At 40.7% G+C, this 24,278-nt stretch overlaps 1 protein-coding gene across 1 annotated transcript in view; it reads right to left on the bottom strand.

The window, feature by feature from the left end:
- The window catches only part of UBE2E2 (ubiquitin conjugating enzyme E2 E2), a 377,440-nt gene extending 370,708 nt beyond the window's left edge, over positions 1-6,732 (bottom strand). Inside the window, exons 1-2 of the mRNA XM_028099234.2 lie at positions 6,558-6,732; positions 917-1,100 (exon numbers count right to left, since the gene is read on the bottom strand). Of these exons, the coding sequence (XP_027955035.1) occupies positions 917-1,092 (176 nt within the window). The 5' untranslated portion in view covers positions 1,093-1,100; positions 6,558-6,732. The remainder of the gene's footprint in view (positions 1-916; positions 1,101-6,557) is intronic.
- Positions 6,733-24,278: the final 17,546 nt, after the last annotated feature.

Genomic DNA, 24,278 nt, shown 5'->3' with positions numbered 1-24,278 from the left:
CCACAAAATCAGGAAAAACTGTACTCAATTTAGTCTACTTTTAAATTATTTTCCAAGAGATTTTCTATAATTAAACAATATTAAAGCATATTTCTCTCATCATAAGCAACTGATGTGGCAAAAGAGAATCACCCAACTATCTACCTTCCAGATCTATTGTCTAGAGAAAAAAAAAATCTGTATCAAGATGGATCCACTGCCTTATATAATGAAACCAAGATGTATCTGTTGAACTTCAGCAGTTCTAACTTCACTAACAGGGAGTAGTAGAAAATACACATCATTCAACAACTATTTTAATAGAATCCTACTCACTATCCTGTGTAACAGAAGAGAGGAAAATATTTATGGTCAAGTAAATCAAACTATCACACTTTTACACACATTTTCCTATATATGCTCAATTAATAATAAACACATACAAACACACTATGGATATATATTTTTATGAATCTGCCATACTGTTTAACTGACTTTAAATACTAAAAAGTTCGGGGGCGCCTGGGTGGCTCAGTTGGTTAGGCGACTGCCTTCGGCTCAGGTCATGATCCCGGAGTGCCGGGATCGAGTCCCACATCGGGCTCCCGGCTCAGCGGGGAGCCTGCTTCTCCCTCTGACCTTCTCCCCTCTCATGCTGTTTCTCTCTCTCTCTCTCTCTCAAATAAATAAATAAAATCTTTAAAAAAAAAAAAACGAAAAAGTTCGGGGCACCTGGGTGGCTCAGTTGGTTAAGTGACTAACTTTAGCTCATATTGCCTACAATTAAAACACTGTAAAAGAAATAATCTTGAAGAAGAAAGAAAAATCCATGAATTTCATGGTCCACATCCCAGAAAAATGATTAAATACTACAGAAAGATAGAACTTAAGACAATAAATTGATACTAAAACTAAAAAGGGATAATTATTGAGGTACCTTTTAGCACTAGTCGACAATTTAGCAGCTGTTTTGCTGGATATTTTTCCCTCCTTTTTCTTGGGCTGAACTTGTTCTCTTTCGGGTTCTTGCTGAACACTTTCACGTTGGTCTCCATCAGAACTTCCTCCACTAGTGCTTGGACTGTCATCAACTCTTTGTGCCTCAGTGGACATTTTAGATCCTGGATTAAAAATCAAAGATCATTTGTTTAGTCATGGGAGGACTACCTTTAGAATAGAGAGAAAGTGAGCCTCAAAGTAGAAGTAAAACTAATATACAATGAATACAGTGGTCACTTACAAATCAGCTTTGGGTGTTGCCAAAACTTTTCTCTCAAAATGCCCTGAGAAAGAAAATGAAAACACACAAAATATATACACAAAACGTTCATAGTAACATTATTCATAAAGCCAAAAAGAGGAAACAACTCAAATGTCCACTAACTGATAAACGGATAAACCAAATGTGATACAGCCACACAATGGAATATTATTCAGCCATATAAAGGAATGAGGCACAATATGTACACACTACAACATGAATGAACTTTGAAAACATTATGGTAAGTGAAAGAAGCCAGTCACAAAAGACAACAAACTGTATGATTCCATTTACATGAACTGTCCAGAATAGGCAGATTCACAGAGACAGAGAAGTCAATAAGTGGTTGCCAGGGAATAGGAATGAGAGAAAAATGGGGAAGGACTGCTAATAGGTATGAAGTATCCTTTTGGGGTAATGAAAATGTTCTTAAATTAGGTAATGGTGATGTTGTACAACTCTAAAAATTCCGAAAACTACTAAATTAAAATCCTCCAAACTAGTCAATTGTTATCTTCTGATAACAGAAGAACACAAAAGAACACAGAGGCCCACATGATTCTAAATAAAAACTGAACCACATGATGGTGTCAGCACTGATCGAGCAATATACCAAGCAACTGTGTTTCACAAGAAATGGAGACTGTCTTGAGAGGCTGAAGGGCTCTTTTTTATTTTTTTTTCCAGTCTTGGATAAAATATCCCTGAAGGCTTTCAAATTCCCTTTGCTCTGAGTTCATGCTCCCCAAGCAGCTCTGATTATCAACTCAACTTCCTTAATACCTTGACACATAATAGCTGCTATAACCTGGAGAGCAGATACAAAAAAATTCTAGTAAGTGAAAAGGGACATCCCTTCTCAACTATCATCCCATCAAAATCAATTTCTGAGTTTGATTTCTATGAATACATCCCTTATGACCAAACTAGCTTAGAAGTGTACTGACAAATTCAAAACAAAACTGACCAATCAATGCCCAGACTCTAAAGGGCCTTGTGCTCACCACGTTACTGTCACCTAATAACCACTTTGTAAAAGAAAGATACCTCAAATAAAGCACTGTTTTTTATTACTATAATTAGTCTAAATATATAGCTACTTGACAATGATGAAAATTCATCATTACCGAAGATTTAACTTACAGCTTGCTCTAAATCTAAGTGATTTCATAATACAAATCTTTAATGGATTGAAATTTTTATTGTAAGGCTAACCAAAAGGCAGCATAACAGAATGAAAAAATCAGGAAGCACAGAGAGGTGAAGAGTCAACAGAAAATACTGTATGCCTTCCGTGAGACATCACACAAAACACACCACCACCCCTCTCAACTCCATCAGCTCCCATCCCCCATGCCAAACAAAATAGATCTGCACAAGCTGCTCTGAAACACATTGACAGAGAAATCTGACTGCTCTTCTACCTATTCTGTAAATGGAGAGCATCAGTCTCCACAGCTGTGACACCTTTTATGAGCATTAAAGTCACTTAATAGAATACTGAAATTTTATATCAGTATGTTTCACGTCTAGCTCTAACAGTCCTAACATATTTCTTGCTTTTTTTTCATTTTTATTTCACTTTAATTCTTACCCTTGGATTTAACATTGATTTTTTTTCCAGCTTACTTCTTTCAGTTAAAATATATCAGAAGTTTAAAATCTAGTATGTATATATAAAAGCATGTTAGAGCACGGGGAAGTAAGAAAGAGAACAATTCTCAGGGAAAGGTCCTTGGATATAGCAAAATGCTGTTGGCAATATTTTAAGAAATGTGAAATGAGTAAGAATTCATTTTAAACATCCCAAACCAGAAGCAATCCATTACATGACCAATATACGGAAACCTAAATGAAATGAAATTCTTTTTTACTGAACATGGAGCCTCAGCTTAATAAACTATACCTACAGTTTCAATTATATATTACATTAGTTATATATATTTATATATACACATTTATATAGTTATAGGTATATATATATATACACACACACATTCTTCTTCATGTTCTTATTTATGTACATTTGCATACTAATAATGCAATGAGCATATAATTACTTGAAAGATTACTCAATGGTTCAATCTGAGCCATAATCTGAAGCCCAAATTTCAAAAATTGCTTCAGAATATCGGAAAACTAAAACTAGTCTCTCTAGAGAACTATTAAAAAATACCACAATGTGGAACCTGGCTGACTCAGTTGGTAGAGCATGCCAATTCGGGGTTGTGAGTTCGAGCCTAATGTTGGGTGTAGAGATTACTAACTAAATTAATTAATTAATTTTAAAAAACGATTAAAAATATCCAAATAGGGAGTGAGTGCTAATAGGGATGGTGTTTTTTTTTTTTTTTAAGGTGCTGAAAACGTTCTAAAATCAGATAGTTGTGATGGTTGCACAACCTTGTGAATATATACTAAGACCACTTAGTATACTATATATTTTGAAAAGGTGAGTTTTGCATTTTGTGGGTTATAGCTCCACAAAGCGGTTATTAACAAATGGGTTTGGGTCTCAGTGTGTTTGGCTGATGGAGTTTAGAAAATTGACAGATCAAGAAATGAATGGAGAAGTACTGAGTATCTGGATACTAAAAGAAGGCCAATAGAGGGTAAGTATTAAAAGAAATGCTTAACTGAAGAAAAATTCTTGAAGTGTAACATACATACAGAACAGTACAGAAATAGTGAGTGTTGGCCAATGAGTTGTCATGTACTGAACACACTTGTGTTACCAGTATCCAGGCCAAAAAAACAGCATATTCACCTCTCCTGTCACTACCCTAACCTCTAATACCACATCTTGCCCATCTTTGAACTTTACATAAATAAATTGTATGATGATATACTCAAGTTTTATTCCTTTCCATAAAAAGAGAAACTCAAATAGAGGTATAATTTCTATAATTTCACCATAGAGAAAAAAATTTTATTTCCACTTTTGACCTCAGATACTTTATTTCATCCAAATCTTAACCTACAGATGATAAATTCATCTGACACCACTAATAACCACTACAGAAACTGTCAGAAACAAAGTTTTCATATCTTCTTCAAATATCAAGAAAAAGGCAACTTTACCCTGATTTTGGTTTTTAAATGCCTAATTACAGAAAAAAGTACTGGAAAAAAATTATTGCACCACTCAGGTGGCAAGTAATTTTTATGAAGAAAAAGCAGTCCACAAGCATTTTAATTAGGTATAAATATAAAATTGGTGTTTTCTCTTTCCAAAGTATAAATGAATAAAAAGTCATGAATTAAAACTCTTTAAAGTTATCTTCTAAATCGGCATTTTAAAATTATCTTCAATATCAATTCCTAATTAGCTAATTTGATCAAATCATCTAATCTAGAAGGAAGATAAACTTAAATTCCAAGGTTATAAACACAGAGCTCCTCTTCAATGATCGTTTTAAAGCTAATAAGATATTTAACTCTATATTTTTAAATATAGACTCAAAGTAAAACTTGGCTTCTAAACATAAAATAGAAGACAGACTTTCCTCAAACGTGTTAAATTTAGAGTTTAGATATTGTTCCTTCTTCAACACACAAATTAAGCCTGTATTAGCTATGTACTCTATGTGGTAATTACAGTCCTGGAAATCAGCAATATAGTAAATGAAATTCACATGTTCCATAAAAATGAAATGATTCAGTTACAAATATAACTGATAACATAAAAGCAACTATAGTCACTTCATAAATTCGATTACTGCTCAGATAAGCCTTATAACTGTTTCTCATGTTATAAAACTGCAAAAGCAATGTTCATTTGAGCTTTTACAACAGGAAAATGCTTAATTCTGTCATTTAATATCTTGTTATTTGTCTTCTTACTCACATTTCTAAACTTTTCTAAAATGTAAAATGAAACACAATTTTGGAGGAAAAGGTGCTATGTTCTGGGGGAGATAAAATAGGGTATGACATTATATGAAAACACTCCATCATCAGCATCAACCCGCATACAAAACGCTAAAGAGCCAGAGCATCCAAATCGCTGAGACAATTATTTAAATTCCAAGGTCCAGACTGAATTATTATCACATATTCAGAAACACGCTTTTTAAAGAATAGGGAATAAAAAAAACTAAGAAAAGCTTAAAATCTTTCCAAAGCGCTAATCTGAAGATAAACCCTAGGACTTCCTTTTGTACTTTTAAATAAAAATATTTGAGTAGACTCTCAAGAATACACAATACAAAACGATGAATCTTGAAAACATGCAAATAGGTCTAACAGCCACCGAGCACAGGATGATGTCTTTCTAAAGCGGCCTTAATTTCCTTAAGGGAAGATAGATTGGACATTTCTGGTTGGTCGTGGGAAAAAAAAAAAAGCCACAAGAAGCTATGCTTCATCTTCATTAGAAATGGTAAAGGGCAAAAGGATCAAAACATTATGAGAGAAGAGAGGGGGAGAAGTGGAAGGAGGAGGGCAGAGGGAATCCAGTTTCAAACCAGGCCAGTGGGGGCTGCAGAGAAGAGACCAGAGAAAAATGGGCTTCGGCTCCACAAACTGTGACAAGCGCTAGGCTTCACAAAAGACCAATACAACACACACTTCACACCAGGGTATACACAAACACACCCCACAAGGTCTTCCCCAGGAGGGCCACGGGGGTGCGGCGGCGGGGGAGCCAGACCCGGCACTCACCAGGAGAAACACCATGTGCAGCAATTATGCAATTAGGGAAAATAGCAAAAGATCAAGCCGGGCACTTTCCACCGTGACATTTATCCAGTACTTTTGCAAAGACTTAGTTCCAGGATGCGGCTGGGAGAGGAAAGGGGCTGGGAGGGTGGCGAAGGATGGGGAACTGAGAACGGAAGGGGGTAGAAGATGGGCAGGCAGGGACGAGGCGGGGGGAGATAGGAAGGGGGGGAGGGGTGGAAAAGGCGAGAAACCGGGGCAAGGAGGCTCGCGGGAGGGGACGCAGGGAACGGGGCACGCCGGGGAACAGGGGAGAGAACTAGGGCGCAAGCGGTGTAAGCAGAGACCTGCGACGTGGTGGCGAGGTTGGGGGGGCGCCCGCCAGAGGGAGGACGCCGGAGACAGGGAGGAATGGTGGAGGGGGGAGCCACCGGCGAGGCCCGGGCGAATACCTGAGGGAGGGGCGTCCGCGCAGGTCTCGGGCTCCAGCCCAAGCGCGGGGAGAGACGGCTGCGGAGACGGGGGGAGGGGGGGAGGAGGCCCCGAGGACGGGGTGTTCCCGCAGACCGTCTAGTCACCGAAAGCCGGACCCGCGCACCACGCACCCGGCCGCCCGGCCACGCCTGTCCCCACCGGGCTCGCACCCGCCCGGACTCACCCTCAGCGCCGCCACCGCCGCCCGCGGCCGTTCCAGCTCCGGCTCCCGAGGCTGCTGCCCGCGGCTGCTGCTGTGGCCGCCCCTGAGTCCTGGAAAGTGAAGCCACCGCCTCCGTGAGACGCTGCCGCCGCCCGGCCGTCCGCGCGCGCTCCCGCGAGTGCGCGTGCCCGCGTGCCCGCCCGGGAGAGACCGCGAGAGCGCGAGCCCCACGTCGGCCGTGCCGCGCCGCGCGCCTCCCTGCACCCCAAGCCCGCTCCGCCCCGCCTCCTCCCGGCGCGTGGCCGCGAGGGGGCGGGGGCGGGCGCGCGCACAGGCGGGCTGCCCTGTCGGCCTGGCGAGGGGGCGGGGAGGCGGCGCGGAAAAGTAAAGTGACAGCCGAGTCCCGCGAGTGAGCAGCGGCGGGGGTGGGCGAGGGCCGTCCCACGGAGAAGGGAAAGCAGGGACCAGGAAAGGTTAGGGAAACAGAGGCTGGTTAGGCGACCTGAAGGGAAGGGACGCGGGGACCTTGACGGGCACGCGCATTAAGGGGAAATGCTGGCTGGGGGGTGGGAGTTGCCCTAAGACGAAACTGGGTGCGGCGTTTTACGCCCATCCACTGCAGCCCTGGACTTCACACTTCCCTCAAAACGTTCGCAAAGTACGCTACTGAGACTGACCCTGTTGACTTACCAGCCAGAACTCGGGCGCATGGTGCCCACATGCACCCAAGATGAGAAAACTTTGCACTATCCTGGAAAGTTCGCAAAGGCTAACCCAGACTCCCTACGCTACGCTGCAACACGAATATCCTTCTGCGTTTTGGTTCGCCCTGGCCTAGAACGTACACGGGTAGCCAGGAGCTCCACGCCATTTAGCCCTGGGATATTGGGGAGAGAGGTGAAAGGAGGAGGAGCTATCAGAGTGAGTAGGAGCTGCATTAATGCCCAGTCAAAGGCAATGGGAACTGTGGCAGTGCTGTGGGTAACTCGAGGGAACATTAGGTTCCCCTATAATCTTCACCCCAAATAATCATTAAAAAACAAAACAAAAACCCCTATGCCTGCTATGCAAACTCAGCTTCTACAAAATTTCCCCCACCTCCACCCCTAGCTCCTCTTACTGATTGCTGTTGCTGCTGCTAGACCCCACCTATATACGAGCTGTCACTCTATGTGTGACATACCCTACAGCTGTCACTTTTTGTGGCAAAAGTGTCCAGCCTACAAAGGGCTGAAGATAGCCCCCACAGAGTCCCGCACAATTCAAGCAGCCGAAAGAAATCAGTGCAGTAAGACCCCAGAGGACAGGAGCAAGTCAAGATACATACATATGTCTAGAACTGAAAATCCTTTTACCGAATGCCTTCTTGAGGAACACTACTTAATAACATCCCTGAAATTGGCAAAAGCAGGTATTGGCTTCCAGCCTCCAGAAATCACTATTGAGTAGAAAGTAGGTGTGTTCTGGGGATCGTTTCTATGCAGCACTCAAGAATATCAATAGGCCCTGTTACCCTAAAACTCAAAAACATGTAGAGGATTACAAATTAGCATGTCCTGAGATTATCAATTATATTACCATCTATACCTCTCACATGGTGCAATATTTTATGCATATAATGCATAAAAGTTGCTTTTTAATTTTAGAATATGACCAAAATAGAACATTTCATAGATTGCCTTAAATGTCTGCATAATTTATTTTACCTCATTAAATCTCCATGTTTTAATATTTTCATTTTCCTGATTGTGTTTTATAATGATTTGGTGAGGATAGATGACAGAATTCCCGTTTTCTAGGTCGCTATGCTTTTCTCCAATAGACTACTGGGATATATACTCAGGTATATATCCTGCTGGGTTTTGTTTGAGTATTTTGTAACAAAGTTCTCTTCTGTTACAGAAAGTATCAAAGTTGTTTTTTAGTCCTGGTCATTGGCAGCTGGTGGCTAGGAATGCAGCAATGTCTACTTTTTGTGAAAGAATTGGAAAGGTTTTCACTGCTTAACTGCTGAAGCTATGATTGCTGTGATACTTCATTTATCTGCAGATGTTTTAACTGCTGTGTACTATTTATTGAATTTAAGAAATTAAGGGTATAATACAAATCAGAATTGCCTTTTCATTAATTCAAAGAATGTCTGAAAAAACAACAACAACAAAAAAGAATGTCTGTTGAGTACTAGGCACTGTCTAGTTGGTTGGGATATGACATTGAATAAAAGAGAAAAATCCCAGGCACCTGGGTGGCTCAGTCTGTTAAGCATCTGCCTTTGGCTCCTGTCATGATCCTGGAGTCCTGGGATGGAGCCCCTCATGGAGCTCCCTGTTTAGCTCCTCCTCCCCATTCATGTTCTCTCTCTCTCTCAAATAAATAAATAAAAATCTTTAAAAAGAAAGAAAAGAAAAGAGAGGAAGAAATCCCTGTCCTTACAGAGCTTCCCTATTTCTGACCTTTCTCTTTGTTTTACAATCTACATCCAATTCATCAGCAAATTCTGTCCATGCTACCTTCAAAAATACATCCTGAAAGTATCCACTTCTTCCCACCTCCCTCCCCACAGCTCAGACCCTAGTCTAAGCTACCATCATCTCTCAACTATAGCCTCCTACCTGATCCTGCTACTTCCTTTACCTACCATTCCTCCATTTCCCCCCCATCCCAACACACAATAGTCTATTTTGTCCTTTAAAATATAGGTCTCAGGGCGCCAGGGTGGCTCAGTTGTTAAGCATCTGCCTTTGGCTAAGGTCATGGTCCCAGGGTCCTGGGATTGAGCCCCGCATAGGGCTCCCTGCTCCGCGGGAGGCCTGCTTCTCCCTCTCTCACTCCCACTGCTTGTGTTCCCTCTCTCGCTGTGTCTCTCTCTGTCAAATAAATAAATAAAATCTTTTTAAAAATAAATAAAATATAGGTTTCTCCTCTTCTCAAAACCTTCAGTGGTGGGGCCCCTGGGTGGCTCAGTCGGTTGGGCATCTACCTTTGGCTCAGGTCATGATCCCAGGGTCCTGGGATCAAGCCCTGCACTCGGCTCCCTGCTCAGCAGGAAGCCTGCTTCTCCTTCTCCCTCTGCAATTACCCCCACTTGTGCTCTCTGGCTCTCTCTATCTCTCTGTCAAATAAATAAATAAAATCTTAAAAAAAAAAAAAAACTTTCAGTGGCTTCCCATCCTAGAGCAACACCCAAAATTCTTACAATGGCTTCATGGCCCATGATCTGCCCCCCACCCTCAACCAGGACCCCTCTGACCTCACACTGTAAAACTTCACCCCATTCTCATTTCCCTCCAGCCACACTGTCCTCCTTGCTATTATGGAACACACCAAACATTTCTCTAAATACTTCTGACTTAACAATTTCCTATCTCTAGAACATTCTTCCCTTCACCTCTTCCCCCCAGCACTCCCTATAACCCTTACTCTGCTTTATTTTTTTCATGATCATCATAATGAATCTAAAATAATATTTTTTTTTACTTATCTGTTTATTTTAGTCTTCTGTTTCTCCCCTGGTCCTCCCTCCTTCCTCCTCTACATATAAGTATCTTGGGAACAAGGATTTTGTTGGCTGAGGTTCATTGCTATAATATATATATATATATATATATATATATATTTTCAATAAATATTAGTGCAGTGAATGAAATTGACCTCTTGCTGTTAAGGACACAGTAGACATTGTTTTAATTTCTTCAGTAATAATTAGCACTTAGTGTGTTCTTGATCTGTACCAGGCAAAGTTCAAGCACTTTACATATACTAGCTCACAAACACCCCATAAGTTTGGTTTCATTCAGTCAACCCCACTGTATAGATGAGAACACTGAAGTACAGAGGGATTAAGTCACTTGCCCACAATCGCACAGCTAGTGAGTGGCAGAGCTGGGATTTGAAATCAGCAGTTTCGCTCTGGAGTTGATGAAATTCAGGACACATTAACTCGAGCCCAGTGTTACAAACAGATCTCACTTATTTTCTCAAGTCCTCTCCCCTAAGACTCAAACTTGATCTCCAAAACAAATAGCTTACCTGCCTTGTATTTTCTGCTCTCGTCCATCAATCCATCATCATGAACTCACTCCTTTCCTACCCTTCTTATTTCTGGGCCTTAATATATAGCCTACATTTTTCCTCCTAGAATTGGCAAATAAGAATAGTTTTTGTAGGGCCCTTCTTATAATTTTTGTTACTGCCAACTTCATGAGTAGGTAGAGTCACAGTTAGTTTTCTAGCATGACTAGAAGTGTGCTAGAAAAGACCTCTCTGGGAGTAACTGGACTGGTTTCAGCAAAATGCATCATACTGCTAGAGCTGCTCCTTCTTTAGGCTGCTCCCATTCTTGTTAGGCACCCAATGGTCAAGGATTGTTAAATATTTGGATTGTACTCCCTGGAGGAAATATCATTATTAGCATAAGTTTACCAAAGATTAGGACCCTGTGAGAATTGAATGAAAGACAACAATCTTTTGCTTACAGTCTGGCTTGAAAGGGGCTATAGGGCACTCTGTGGTCACTCTGAATGTCTTGGATACTTAAGAGGAAAAACACTGATGTGGGAAAATTGAAGCTCCATTAAAGCTGAGACCCTAGGACCTCATTACTTAGTACTGTACCAACACAGAGGCATGTACCAGGTGTTTAAAAAATGTTTGATGCAGCAGAGGGTTACCAGATGACAGTAGGTGGGGGGATAGGTTAAAAAGGTGGTGGGGATTAAGAGCACACTTATCATGATGAGCACTGAGTGATGTGTAGAATTGTTGAATCCCTATATTGTACACCTGACACTAATATAATATGGTATGTTAACTGTAACTGGAATTAACATTTAAAACTTAATAAACTTAATAAAAAAAGAAGTTTGTTGAATGCATGAATACATGAATTCTTAACAGGTAATGGAAGAGTGCTGAGGACAAATGCCCCTGGTGAGGGACTGACACCTGGGCTGCCATGTACAATTTATACATATTGCACATTGCGAAGCATCAGTTTTGCAATGTGCAAAGAGTAGGCACCCCCCAAATGTTAGTCAAATGAATAAATACACTTGCTTTTTCAACTACCATTTCATCATTCACATAAATTAAGATGCAAACACAGAAGTCTGGCTGCTTCTCCCACCCCTGGTCCCTGCCCAAGTATGGTAGTTAGTCTCTAAGATGTCCCCAATGATCCCCACCCCTGGTCTTCACATCCTTGTGCAGTTCCCTGCCACTTCATACTAGGGCTGGCTAATAAATGGTAAGAAGTGATAGTACCTCATGTCTGAGATTAGTATATAAAAGATATTAGGACTTCCATCTTGGTTGCTTGCTGGTTCTCTCACTCTCATCATTCACTCTGGGGGAAGCTAGCTGACATTTGGAAGCAGCCCTATGCAGGGGCCCATGTGACTAGAAACTGAGGTCTCCTACTGACATCCACATGAGCAAACTCAGAAGGAGATTCTTCCACCCTAGTCAAGCCTTCAGATGCTACAACCTTGCTCAACATAGGCAGTGGAAACTCATGAAAGACCCTGAGACAGAAACATCCAGCTAAACCACTCTTGAACCTTGAGATAATAATGTTTGTAGTTTTCAGCCACTACGTTTTGAGGGTAATTTCTCAAGCAGCAATAGATAATTAACACACATGCTCTCTGCCCCCCTGATGATGATGTCCTCCTCAAATCCTCTACATACCAAGGATGCTACTGCTGTGGTAGTTTCTGCAGGGCAAGGAGTCCCACTCACTGCTGAAATGGGCTATTACTTCCAACTTCCCAGAAATATAGTGGGGTTTAAGCAGGGGCTAAGATATGGGTAAAGGGTATCAAGAGAGAGCATAGGCCAGGAATGGGAAAAAGGAAAGGTGGTTCAGAGGAGCCATCTTTAGACACCATAGGAGCAAGAGAGAAAGAGTCTGCTCTGACAAAGACTATCATCGGAACAAAGGAAAGAATAATGATATCTAAGTGTCAGGGATTTGTTGAGCAATGAGATTATAGATAAGGTTTTCTTTGTTAAAGTTATTACACTGCTATTAGTACAATAAGTAAAAAAATATTTGAAACTTAGCAAAACCTCTGAAGGAAACAAAGACAGAACAAAGGAAAGCCTTGCCCTGATTTTGTCTTTCTTATGCAGTACAGAGATGCTTTGGAAGTGGGCTGTCTGGTTTCATGATCCTGACTCTACTTCTTCCTTGATCGTGGACAAGGTATTTATCATCTCATTGGCTCAGATTCCTTGTCTACCAATGGGGCTTATTTTAATAGCTGATACTTACATAGGGTAAGAGAGAAGATTAAATGAGTTAATACATATAAGCAACTTAAACAGAGCTCGAAACAAAATGACTGTCATACAAGCATGAGATACTAGTCTTCCTAATGCTTTGTTAAGTAGGAGGTCATGTCAACCTCAAGTCTGGGGCCTATGATCTGTCTTGACTTTGCCACTTTTTCTTGCAAAGAGTCTCCCAGTTCATCACAGCATCATGTCTCCCCTGCATCCTATACTGTTTAAAAGACTATGTCCCCTAGTTTGCTATGAGCTGCTCAAGGGCAGAGACCATGCTTAGAATAAAGAGTAGGAACCTCCTAAATGTTGGTCAAATGAATGAATATAACTGCTTTTTCAACTGCCATTTCCCCAAATTATGGAATTTGGGGAAGTAAATGTAATTGTTTCACATCATTCATTTTAACAGCCATTTCAAAGAATGCTCTTTAGTATTTCTTTTACATTCAGAAAGTGTATTAATGAATATTTTCCAGAGCTTTATGAACACTCTGGCCCTCTCTGCAGATTCCATGAAGAAAAACTGAAATCTCTTTATATATGGCCAGAATGAAAAAAAAAAGGTACAATTTTCTGTCTTTATCTTATTGCTTTTATTTTCCTCTACAGTCATCTCAGTATTCCCTTGTCTACTTAGAAATGCACAGGTCTTGGGCGCCTGGGTGGCTCAGTTGGTTGGGCGACCTGCCTTCGGCTCAGGTCATGATCCTGGAGTCCCGGGATCGAGTCCTGCATCGGGCTCCCTGCTCGACGGGGAGTCCGCTTCTCCCTCTGACCCTCTTCCCTCTCGTGCTCTCTATCTCTCATTCTCTCTCTCTCAAATAAATAAAATCTTAAAAATAAATAAATAAATGAAACCAGACTGGTAGGTCAACATTTAAAAAAAAAAAAAAAGAAAGAAATGCACAGGTCTTTTAATAACACCTTTATCAAGATATAACTCACAGGCCATCCAATTCACCAAATTAAAATGCCTAATGATGGTTTTTTAGTATATTCACAAATTCATGGGAGGGCACAATTTTTGTGAATAGAAAAGAATGAAGACTCTTGCACTCCTTTCACTTTCTTTCTATTCCGTTATGTTTTTCTACTGACCAGGACTTACCACAAGTACCCTACAGGCGAACAATTTCCTTGGGCTCTCTGGGATTAATATTCAAACCAAGGTAATATCATGAGAGAAGCCAAGTGTCAGAGCCCCCAGTTGGTCATTTCTCTTACTAGTGTGGTCCTATTCATGCTGTGTCTTGGAACACTGGCATCTCCCCGTATCAGCTGAGTTTTCCAGAAAGCAGACACCAAGATGTAGTTAGAAATGCAAGAGACTTACCTACTTATCTATGAAAGAAATAAGGGAAAGTAGCAGGAGTAGGCAGGGACATTCTTCAGGCTACCATGCAGGTTTGTCTGACGCTTGTGAAAGGAGGAAGGAAGGAGAGAAGATTGGGTCAGAAGAGCCTCAGCCTACAGAGCAGCTCTGAGAAAGTCCTGTCCAGCCTAACAAAAACTCCAGTGCAAACGTTGCCCACAAAGCAGTTCCACATTGGGCAGAAGTGGCCAGATCCTGATGCGTCCATCGTGCTTAGTCATGTGCTAAGACTGCCCAGGAAGAGCATGTCCTTGGCTCCATAGGTAAGATGGGTCCTGGAGGCACTTACAGCTGGAAGCTGTCCGCTGACTAAACTCCTTGCACCTGATAGGCAAGTTCTTTCTTGAAGAGTGATCCAAGCCATGTTATCTCCATAGCTGCACACTGGCCCTGCATCTTTGTCAGCAGAACTCCACGTTCATGAATATAGTTTGATACTAGACTTCTGTTTGTCTACCTGTCTTGGACTTGCTAACTTGGATGACCTCCTTCACTCATGCTATTGCTCACCATCCCCACGTTAACCCAAGCTGTAAGCCTTGGGCTTTTGATGATAGCTGATACACTGCCCCTGGTTCTTCCATTTGCATTTGCCTAATAGTTGATATATTCAATCTCGTGCTGTGCTCGACATGCACCAGCCTGGCTTCAAGAATCGAAACAAATGCCTGACTTCTTTGGAGGCTTTCAGGTAGAGTGAATAGAGTATTAGCTTTCTCATTAACGCTCATCATTCTTCTCTCTTTTAGAGGTAAGAGAAAGAGCCCCGCTGAAGGATGCTCTGAAGGATACATAATTCAAAGAGTTGGCTTTTTTTGCCCCACCCCCCACTCCTGCCGAACTTGTTCCAAAACTGCATCCCTAAGGAGTTACGGGCCACTGAGGATGGTTCAGATGACAGAGCTAAATAGTTATCTTTCTGCTTGTTCAGGGTAAAGGGCAAACATATGCTGTCTCCTCCATCTACCCTCAGCCTAACCTTGCCAAGGACACTCACAACAAGCTGCTTCTTAACTCATGAGTTGGAGAATATCAATGGATACACATGGTGTGTGTGTAAATATCTTTATATCGTGTATACATAATTTATTCTTAATTTGATTCTCAAAATGTATAATTAGCATTGAATGAGTAATAAAAATTGTTTTGCAATACTTGCAGCAAGTTGCTGGATATTTTTTTCTGATATATAGGCTAGGTTTTGGTCAGTGCAATTTTGTGGAGGATGACCAGTTACATTGTTACCACTAAATTACATGAGTACTTCTTTCAGTCACACTATTTAGTAGTATAAACACCATATTTAAGTTTTTTAATTCACTTACAATTTTTAATTAAGCCATCTATGCCACATTGTTCTTTTCCCTCCCCCTTCTATGAAATCTTTTTTTCATCTGTTATCTTTATTTTACTCATTTTTTGTTCTCACTCATCCATTGTGGACTCATGTAGGGTGGGGGCAGATAAGAAGACAAGGCCAGGGGCGCCTGGGTGGCTCAGATGGTTAAGCGTCTGCCTTCAGCTCAGGCCATGATCTCAGGGTCCTTGTATGGAGCCCGGCATCAGGCTCCTTGCTTGGCAGGGAGCCTGCTTCTCCCTCTCCCTCTACTGTTCCCCCTGCTTGTGTTCTCTCGCTCTCTCTGTCAAGTAAATAAATAAAATCTTAAAAAAAAAAAAGAAGAAGAAGAAGACAAGACCACAGCTTGAGTCTAATCTGGGATTCAGAATGTCAGGTATGCCCTTAGGGAGGGGATATTTAAATGAGGGGCCAAGCAAGGAACTTCCTGAGCAGAACAGACCAAATGGAAAAAAAGGATTGGAGACCTAGAATATTTATTTACGGACAATGAGCACATCACTCTGGATAAAGCTGATTGTAAGCAAGACATAAAATCTGTTGCTCCCTGATTATTCCAACTCAAGTCCCTGTAGACTGTTAGTTAAGTCCAAGGGGGGGGAAATGTCCATAACTAAGAACTAAGAGCTATTTATTTGCACATAAAATACATTTGACATGATGGGGTTCTGGATTGCCAACAATTGCACAGTATAAACACAAGAAAGTGAGGAAGTCACCCAAGTTGAGGGAGTCGACAGTATGGTGGAAGAGTGTGCGAGCCAGCAGTGTGATGGCTCTGCACAGAGGGGCAACTCTGGCCCAGGGAGGCATTGGCAGGAAAGAAGGGACTGTGTTATGAGCACATGTGGGAGCTCACCTGGAGACTCCCAGAGAAATGGTACAGGGGACTCTGAAGGAGTTCAAACCTCTTGGGAACAGTGGAAAGGATTTGGCAGGATGTCTAGCCCAAACATTATCTGATTTAGAATTCTTTCAAAATAATGTTCTTGGAGCTCTCCAGTGATGGGACCTCTCCCCCCACCAAAGGTGACTCCATCTTTGAACAGTTTTGAACTTCTTCGCCCCTACACTGTCTCCTGATCCTGTTCTCATTGTGCTTTTGGGCTATCCAATAATACTAACAGCTCTTCTGCAAGAAAGCTATGTTCTCTATTTAAAAAATGTCCAACATGCCCCATGAGTTATCTCCTCCCTAAAGTAAACATCCCCTTTTTCTTCATTTGTCCCTCCTCTGACACAGGTTTGTGTTCCCTCACCATTTAAATCACTCTCTTCTAAATGCACTTGAATTTGTCTATGTTTCTCTTAAAAAAAAGTGTCAGGAACTGAACACAATCTTCCAGGAGGAGTCAGCTGAGCCCAGAGCAGAAGGAAGCTGTTTGTCACCTGCTACCTCCAGCCCAAGAATCTCTGATTCTGAACTCCTAAATGTAATATAAATTCCCACATTGCATGGGGATAGAGCTTTTCAACTTAACATTAGATTAGGGTCAAAAGAATAATAATTTTTTTTTTTTTAGGAGACCCACCATTTAGTAAATAATCTTGGCATATCTATTCAGTACATTTTAAATCTTTATCTCTCAAATTAGCATACACCCACACTGCTCCTCAGGCCTCTAGAAAATAAGGTTGTCAGCATTAAAGAATAGTCACAAATTTTACCTCTTCCAGGAACCTTTGGTTCTCTTAGAGATGTGTTTTTTTGGGGAAAAAAAGAAGGTATGGACGGCAGGTCATAATTACGTACTTTTATCCCAAGAATAGGGATAAAAGAAGTCAGGTAGGTTTTTCAATTGCTTTTGAAATTATATTATGCTTTCATTTTGGTAGTGAAAACTATAAATTGATTTCTTTTGGAAATTATCAACTTGGGCTTCATCTACAGAGCACACACAACAGCAAATTATTGGTATTTTCTTTTCAATAAGAATGTACTTTTTTCCCCACAAGAAAACTTTGTTAAAGAAATACATTTACATTTATATAGAGAATATTTTCTAACAGAGCCATGCATAATAATCAATCCAAACATAGTTAACTACACAGTACAACTTCATTACATTTACACTATTAATGGTTTGTTTACTAAACTTTTTTCCTTTCATACCACAACTTTAACATTCCCAACATTTCCCAAATGTTTATGTTTTTATTTCTAATAGCTGAGTTATACATAAACACACTCTTATTGATGTCATGTTTTAAAACACCAGACTGTTCCATACCTCTTTACCTTTAGATACTATTCCTGGAATCTGTTAGTACAGAACAAACCAAATTTGGTAGTTTCAACAACAGCAATCATTTATTTCACTCATGAATCTGAAATTTGGTCAGGGCTTGGTGGGAATGGCTTATCTCCTCATGACACCGTGTCACTTGGAGCAGTTTCCTTGAAAGCTGGAAGCCCTGCTTTCCAGATGGCTCATTCACATGGCCCGCAAGCTGGTGCTGGCTGCTGGCTATTTGCTCCACAGCAGTCCTGGGTGGGTACCTCAGTTCCTCCTCAGGGACTTTCCATGGATTTCTTGACTTCTTCACAGTATGGTAGCAGGGTTCCAAAAGCGAGCATCCCAAGAAAACCAGACAAGACTACATACTTTTTCCTAATATAGTCTCATAAATCACATAGTGTCATCCCTCCACCTTGTATTCATGGAAGCCATCATACATCCACCCAGATTCAAGGAGAAGGGAATTAAACTTCACCTCTTGATAGGGGAGTGATAAGTTTCTAGAAGGTTTTATGGGACTAGAGATAATTGGGGCAGCCATTTTTGGAAAATATAGTCTGCTACTGATACATCATTCCCTTTGCCTGGAATCCCCTTTCCCTCATTGTTCTCTGTGAAGCCCACTGCATCCTTCAGTGCTCTGCTCAGACATCACTCACTTCTGCTGCTTCACATGTGTGCCTCATATATTTGTCTATTCCTTTTTATACAATGACTTGCACTTTTTGATATCTAACTTGCCATTACCCTGTGAACCTCAAGAGCCAGAACTGCAAACGCTACTGGCTCACCGTCAGTCATCACCTAGGTGGCAAATGTTTGATGATACTGAAGCAACCTTTCACTCCCATAGACGTTACTCCCATTCCACAGCTCAGTAAGGCCTCTAATCTGGGCCACTGATTTACAGCTTTGCTACTGGAAGTGTGGTCCACAAACCAGCAGCAGAGCCTCTCCCAGAAACTTGTTAGAAATGCAGACCATCACACCTTACCTCAGACCTACTAAATCTACATTTTAATAAGATCCCAGTGACTTGTTTGCATATGAAAGTTCTGAGAATCGTTGCTTTAGAGAAAAGCTCTGGTTCCCTTATGAATAAGTCTGTGGGGCCAAGGGAATGTGTCCATCTGGAGCCCATGCCTCTGCTTCTAGACTGTGCCTCTGGTAAACAGAACTGTGGAATTATCTGCCCAAATGGCTCTTTTTCCTAGCAACTGCTTGGATCTCTGCCCTGGGTCTGTCCTGAATGGGGACTATGTTTCTATCGTGCACAACCCTAGGCTGGAAGGGTGGCCACACACACACACACACCACACACACACACACACACACACACACACACAAACACACTACCTGCCCATAAAGTCCCTCATGGTGTAAGGCAGAGCCAGGGACTGAGAAGAGAAGAGGGTATGTTGTGGCTGGCACTTCCCATTTGTTTTTGCTTTGGGCACCAACAATAGTTAAGAGCGAGCTAACAAGGATACTCATTTTTCCAGCCTTGCTGGTGGGATTTTGTTAGGGATTACATTGAATTTATAGATCAATACGAGGAGAGTGGCCATCTTGACAATATTTAGTCTTCCAGTTCAGGAACATGAAATGTCTTTCCATTTATTTAGGTCTTCTTTAATTTCTTTCAATGACATTTCATAGTTTTCAGGATACAAGTCTTATATTTCTTCCATTAAATTTATTCAATAAGTATTTATTCTTTTTGCTGTTATTGTGAAGGAATCAGTTTTTTTTAACTTCAATTTCTTATTTTTCATTGCTAACATACAGAGAGATACAATTAATTGTGTATATTGATTTTGTAATCTTGCTAAAGTCCTTTATTAGTTCTGGAAATTTTTTTGTGGATTCCTTTGGATTTTCATATAGGATCATGTCATCTATGGTTAATGGCAGTTTTACTTCTTTTTTTCCATTCTGGATGCCCTTAATTTAAAAAGAATTTTTTTTCGGGCGCCTGGGTGGCTCAGTTGGTTAAGCGACTGCCTTCGGCCCAGGTCATGATCCTGGAGTCCCGGGATCGAGTCCCGCATCGGGCTTCCTGCTCATCAGGGAGTCTGCTTCTCCCTCTGACCCTCCCACCTCTCATGTGCTCTCTCTCATTCTCTCTCTCAAATAAATAAATAAAATCTTTAAAAAAAATAAAAATAAAAAAAGAATTTTTTTTCATTGCACTAACTATAGAAACTCCAGTGCAAAGTTGAATAAAATTGGTGAAAGCAGACATCTTTGCCTTGTTCCTGATCTTAGAAGGAAAGCATTCAATATTTCAAGCATTAAGTATGATGTTAGCTATGGGTTTTTTATAGATGCCCTTTATCAGGTTGAAGAAGTTCTCTTCTATTCTTAGTTTGAGAGTTTTTATTATGAATGAATGTTGGATTTTTTCAAATGCTTTTTGTGTGTCGATTGAAATGATCATGTGGTTTTTCTGTGTCTTTTGAGATGATCCTGTGGTTTTTTTGTCTTTTATTCTATTAATCGACTACATCTTAATTCTTTTTTTCATTTAATATGTGTTTTCAGGAATTTTTAGGGCTTCCTGAAGTTCAAAGCCAAAAGCTGTTAAGTTTCATTTTCTCCATTTGTCTTGGAGGCAACTAATTTTCTGCTCTGACATAAAATAATCTGATTATCAAGTGTTATTCCCAGCTTCCTGCTGGGATGAGTCTAGTTGTTCTTCCCGCTCTTGAGTTTTAAGTCATCTTAGGACTTTGTTGAAATAATTCTAAAAAGAATTAGGCTGGGGGAGCCTGGGTGGCTCAGTCATTAAGCGTCTGCCTTCCGCTCAGGTCATGGTCCCGGGGTCCTGGGATCGGGCCCCTCATCGGGCTCCCTGCTCGGCTGGAAGCCTGTTTCTCCCTCTCCCACTCCCCCTGCTTTTGTTCCCTCTCTCGCTGTGTCTTTCTCTGTCAGATAAATAAATAAAATCTTAAAAAAAAAACAAGAATTAGGCTTCCAAGGAGCAAATAGATACAAACTGATATAAAATTTAAACCCATTCAGGTAAAATCTACCCTCTCTGCCATTGTTTTTGTAAATCACCTGGGAGCCAGAGGAAAATAAACCTCCAGACACTGCTTATCTAGAAAAAGTTGTAGAAACAGAATTGAGGACTGGAGGAGAGAGATGATACATATCTCTCTATATATATACACACAAGGATTCTGGAAAGAAATCTTGTTTAGTGAACACTTAAATTAACAAAACCCAGATGCTTCCTCCTGATAACAGCAAACATTTGTTGAGTGCTATCCGTATTTGGACTATTCAAAGTGCTTTAAATGACCTCATTTAAATATCACAGGAAACCCATGAGCTAAGCATTGTCCCGTTTTACAGCAGAGGAAACTGAGACACAGATTGATTGGGCATCTTGCTTGATGTCATGCATGTGAGCCTGGGCTGAGCAACTTCAGTCTGTGTGCCTCACCACTGTGTTATACCAAAACAAAGCAGGGGCAATTTAAGCCTAGGTTCCAGTAATTTATAGTTTCTATGGAGTAAAATCCCATGTCTTATATACAAAAAAAGACTCCACTCTTTACCACTATGTCTGATGCCTATCATCAGAATTGGTCCTTTGAGTTCAGTCTCAAAAGTATCGTGTGTGTAATAAGACAAATAACCCATTTTAAATGGGCAAAAGATTTTAACAGATACCTTAGGGAAAAAAACTGTATGAATGGGAATAAAAAGTACATGAAAAGATGCTCATCATCATTAAGTCATCAGAGAAATGCAAACTAAAATCACAGTTAGATACCACTATACACCTTTCCAGATGGCTAAAATGTAAAAACGTTGACAATACTAAGTGTTCATGAGGATGTGGGAAAACTGGAACTCTCGTATATTTAATTTAATTTAATAATTTAATTTAAATTCCAGTATAGTTAACATACTGTTATATTAGTTTCGGGTGTACAATATAGTGATTCAACAAATTATACCACCACTTTAGACAATTGTTTGGCAGTTTTTTTTTGTAAAGCCAAATATAAACTTACCATATGACACATATATTCTGCTCCAAAGTATTTACTCAAGAGAAATGACAATCTATGTCCTAGAAAGAATTGTATACAATGGTGATACCAGCTTTGCTCATAATAGTTCTAAAGTGGAAATAGCCCAAATGTCCATACACATGAGAACGGATAAACAAGCTTGTATATCCATCCATACAACAACATGAATGGACCTCCAAAGCATTATGCTGGGAGAGAAAATGTTCGACACAAAAAGTATCCATAGTATGATTCCATCTATATGAACTCTAGAGCAGGCAAAATTCATCTGCAATGATGGAAAACAGACCAGTGGTTGCCTGGGGCTGGGAGGTCAGGTGTGGGGTGAGATTAACTGCAAAGGGGTAAGAGGATAACTCTTGGGGGGATGAGTAATATTAAATAGTCTGAGTGTGGAGACAGTTGCACAGGTGTATATTGTTAAAACCCTTTGCACTATACACTTAGGAGAGCTGACTTTTATTCTATGTAATTATACTTCAAAAAAGTTGATCTAAAAAGAAAGATTATATGCATGATGAAAAACACTGAAATAGAAAAATTTTTTGGTTTTGATATTTTGTTTGTTTTTTTCACCTAGAAGGCAGAACAGTTTTCATGGGAAGAAGGGAAACACAAAAGATGTGGTTCCTGAGATGCACTGTTCCAGAAGGAAGTTTGGATGACTTGCTATTTTGGTGACATCCTTCGGGTGGCTGGATGGCTGGAAGGAGAGGGCCTTGGGGGGCGTGGGGGGTGGGTGGGAATGGAAGGAGGCTAGAACAGACTTCCTGCTGCACAACCACCTAGATGCTATCTGGTACAAAGCCATTCGCTCTACTGTGACATTTCTACTAGATTTATTTTGTCTTTAGTTTTTCAATTTGTTGAACGTCACTCTCCTAAAAGGAGTGACAAAGACTATCAGGAGGAAATAGAAAGGTGGAGTGGGATAGGATGAGGAACTGGAAACGTTCAGACAATGACTGCTTAATTATGTTGTAAATAATTTACTGCTGAGAAAGAAGAATGGCAAAGCCCTTAAAGAAGTAAGGAGGAGCAGGCTGGGCTGTTCAGGAGGGGCTGGGAAGCTTGTGTACTACCTTGACTTAATCTTGCATTTTTCTTTTTTACGGGTGTGGGATAGCTCTTGGAAGAGCTGTATGGTCGTTTATCTACTTTAGCATTTAAATCCCATATGACAAGCTGTAGCGGTGATTTTCAAACTTAAATGTGCCCAAGACTCTTGTGGGGAAAATGCAGGTTCCTGAGCCCCCTCCCTGAGGCTCTGCTTCAGTTCCTTCAGGATCTGCATTTTATCCTATATCGTTTGGATACACTGTCTTCATGGACTACACTTTAAGAAAAACTGACCTGGAAGATTATAGGTGAGAATGAGAAAGCATAATCTGATGATCATATTTACTCCAGAGAAAAGAAAGACAGAAGTGATCAAAAGATATCTCATATTAAGAAAAGCATCAGGGACACCTGTGGCCCTTTGGTTAAGCGTCTGCCTTTGGCTCAGGTCATGATCTCAGGGTCTTGGGATGGAGCCCCCCATCAGGCTCACTGTTCAGTGGGGAGTCTGCTTCTCCCTCTCCCTCTGCCCTTTCCCCCCCTGCTCTCTCTCCCTCAAATAAATAAATAAAATCTTAAAAAAAGAGAAAACATCAGTATTTATTTCAGTGAGGGGTGTGTGTGTGTGTGTGTGCACGTGCGCACGCGCTACAGAGAGCCAAGTAAGATATTAGGTAGGAGGTTTAGAGCCTTCTGATATAGAGAACATATGCTTTGCTACTTATCAGCCTAACCCAGACCTGATTTTAAGGACTCTACTGGCCTATGCCTCAAATCCTTTTTTCCCAAAGCCCATCAGATCGGTAGCAAATGGGAAACATTTGCTGGCCTGTCCACCTAATCCATCATAGTACAATACAAAAAGATACGAAGAGACTGAGGAGGATAAAGGAAATCAATACCCGTTTCCTGTTCTTTACCTTGAGATCCTTTGTCTGGTTTCACTACGTCTTCAACAGAATAAGAAACATAGCTCGAATTCCCAATCAAAATCAGATAAAATGCAGGCGATAAGACATTGTGTCTCTCCCTTCTGCAGATAAGAAATTTGAGTTATAACTGGGCCAATCTGTCTAAGCTCGCTGCAGTTTTTTTTAGTGATTAGAAGTTTTTTGTGTTTCATAGTAATTTATATACTTAACCGTAAGGTATTTAGAAACAAAGCAAATATTTCAGCAATACAATGTTGAGCAAACTGAGCAAAAATTTTAATTTTCCACGAATTACAAGTAATTCTGTATACCTTCCAATTTAGATTGTAATCTTTTTTAAAAATTCCTGAATACTATTAAATTGTATGTACTTGACCAAATATAAATATATTTATACTTTCCATGCTTTACCTATTGAGAAGATAAACAAAAAGCTAGTTTATTA

The sequence above is a fragment of the Eumetopias jubatus genome, unplaced genomic scaffold (assembly GCF_037043125.1).
Source record: "Eumetopias jubatus isolate StellerSeaLion01/CBP00866 unplaced genomic scaffold, mEumJub1_p1.0 scaffold_1, whole genome shotgun sequence".
NCBI classification, from domain to species: domain Eukaryota; kingdom Metazoa; phylum Chordata; class Mammalia; order Carnivora; family Otariidae; genus Eumetopias; species Eumetopias jubatus.
The sequence above is the reverse complement of the archived record's forward strand: the minus strand, read 5'-3'. Positions and strand labels throughout refer to the sequence as shown.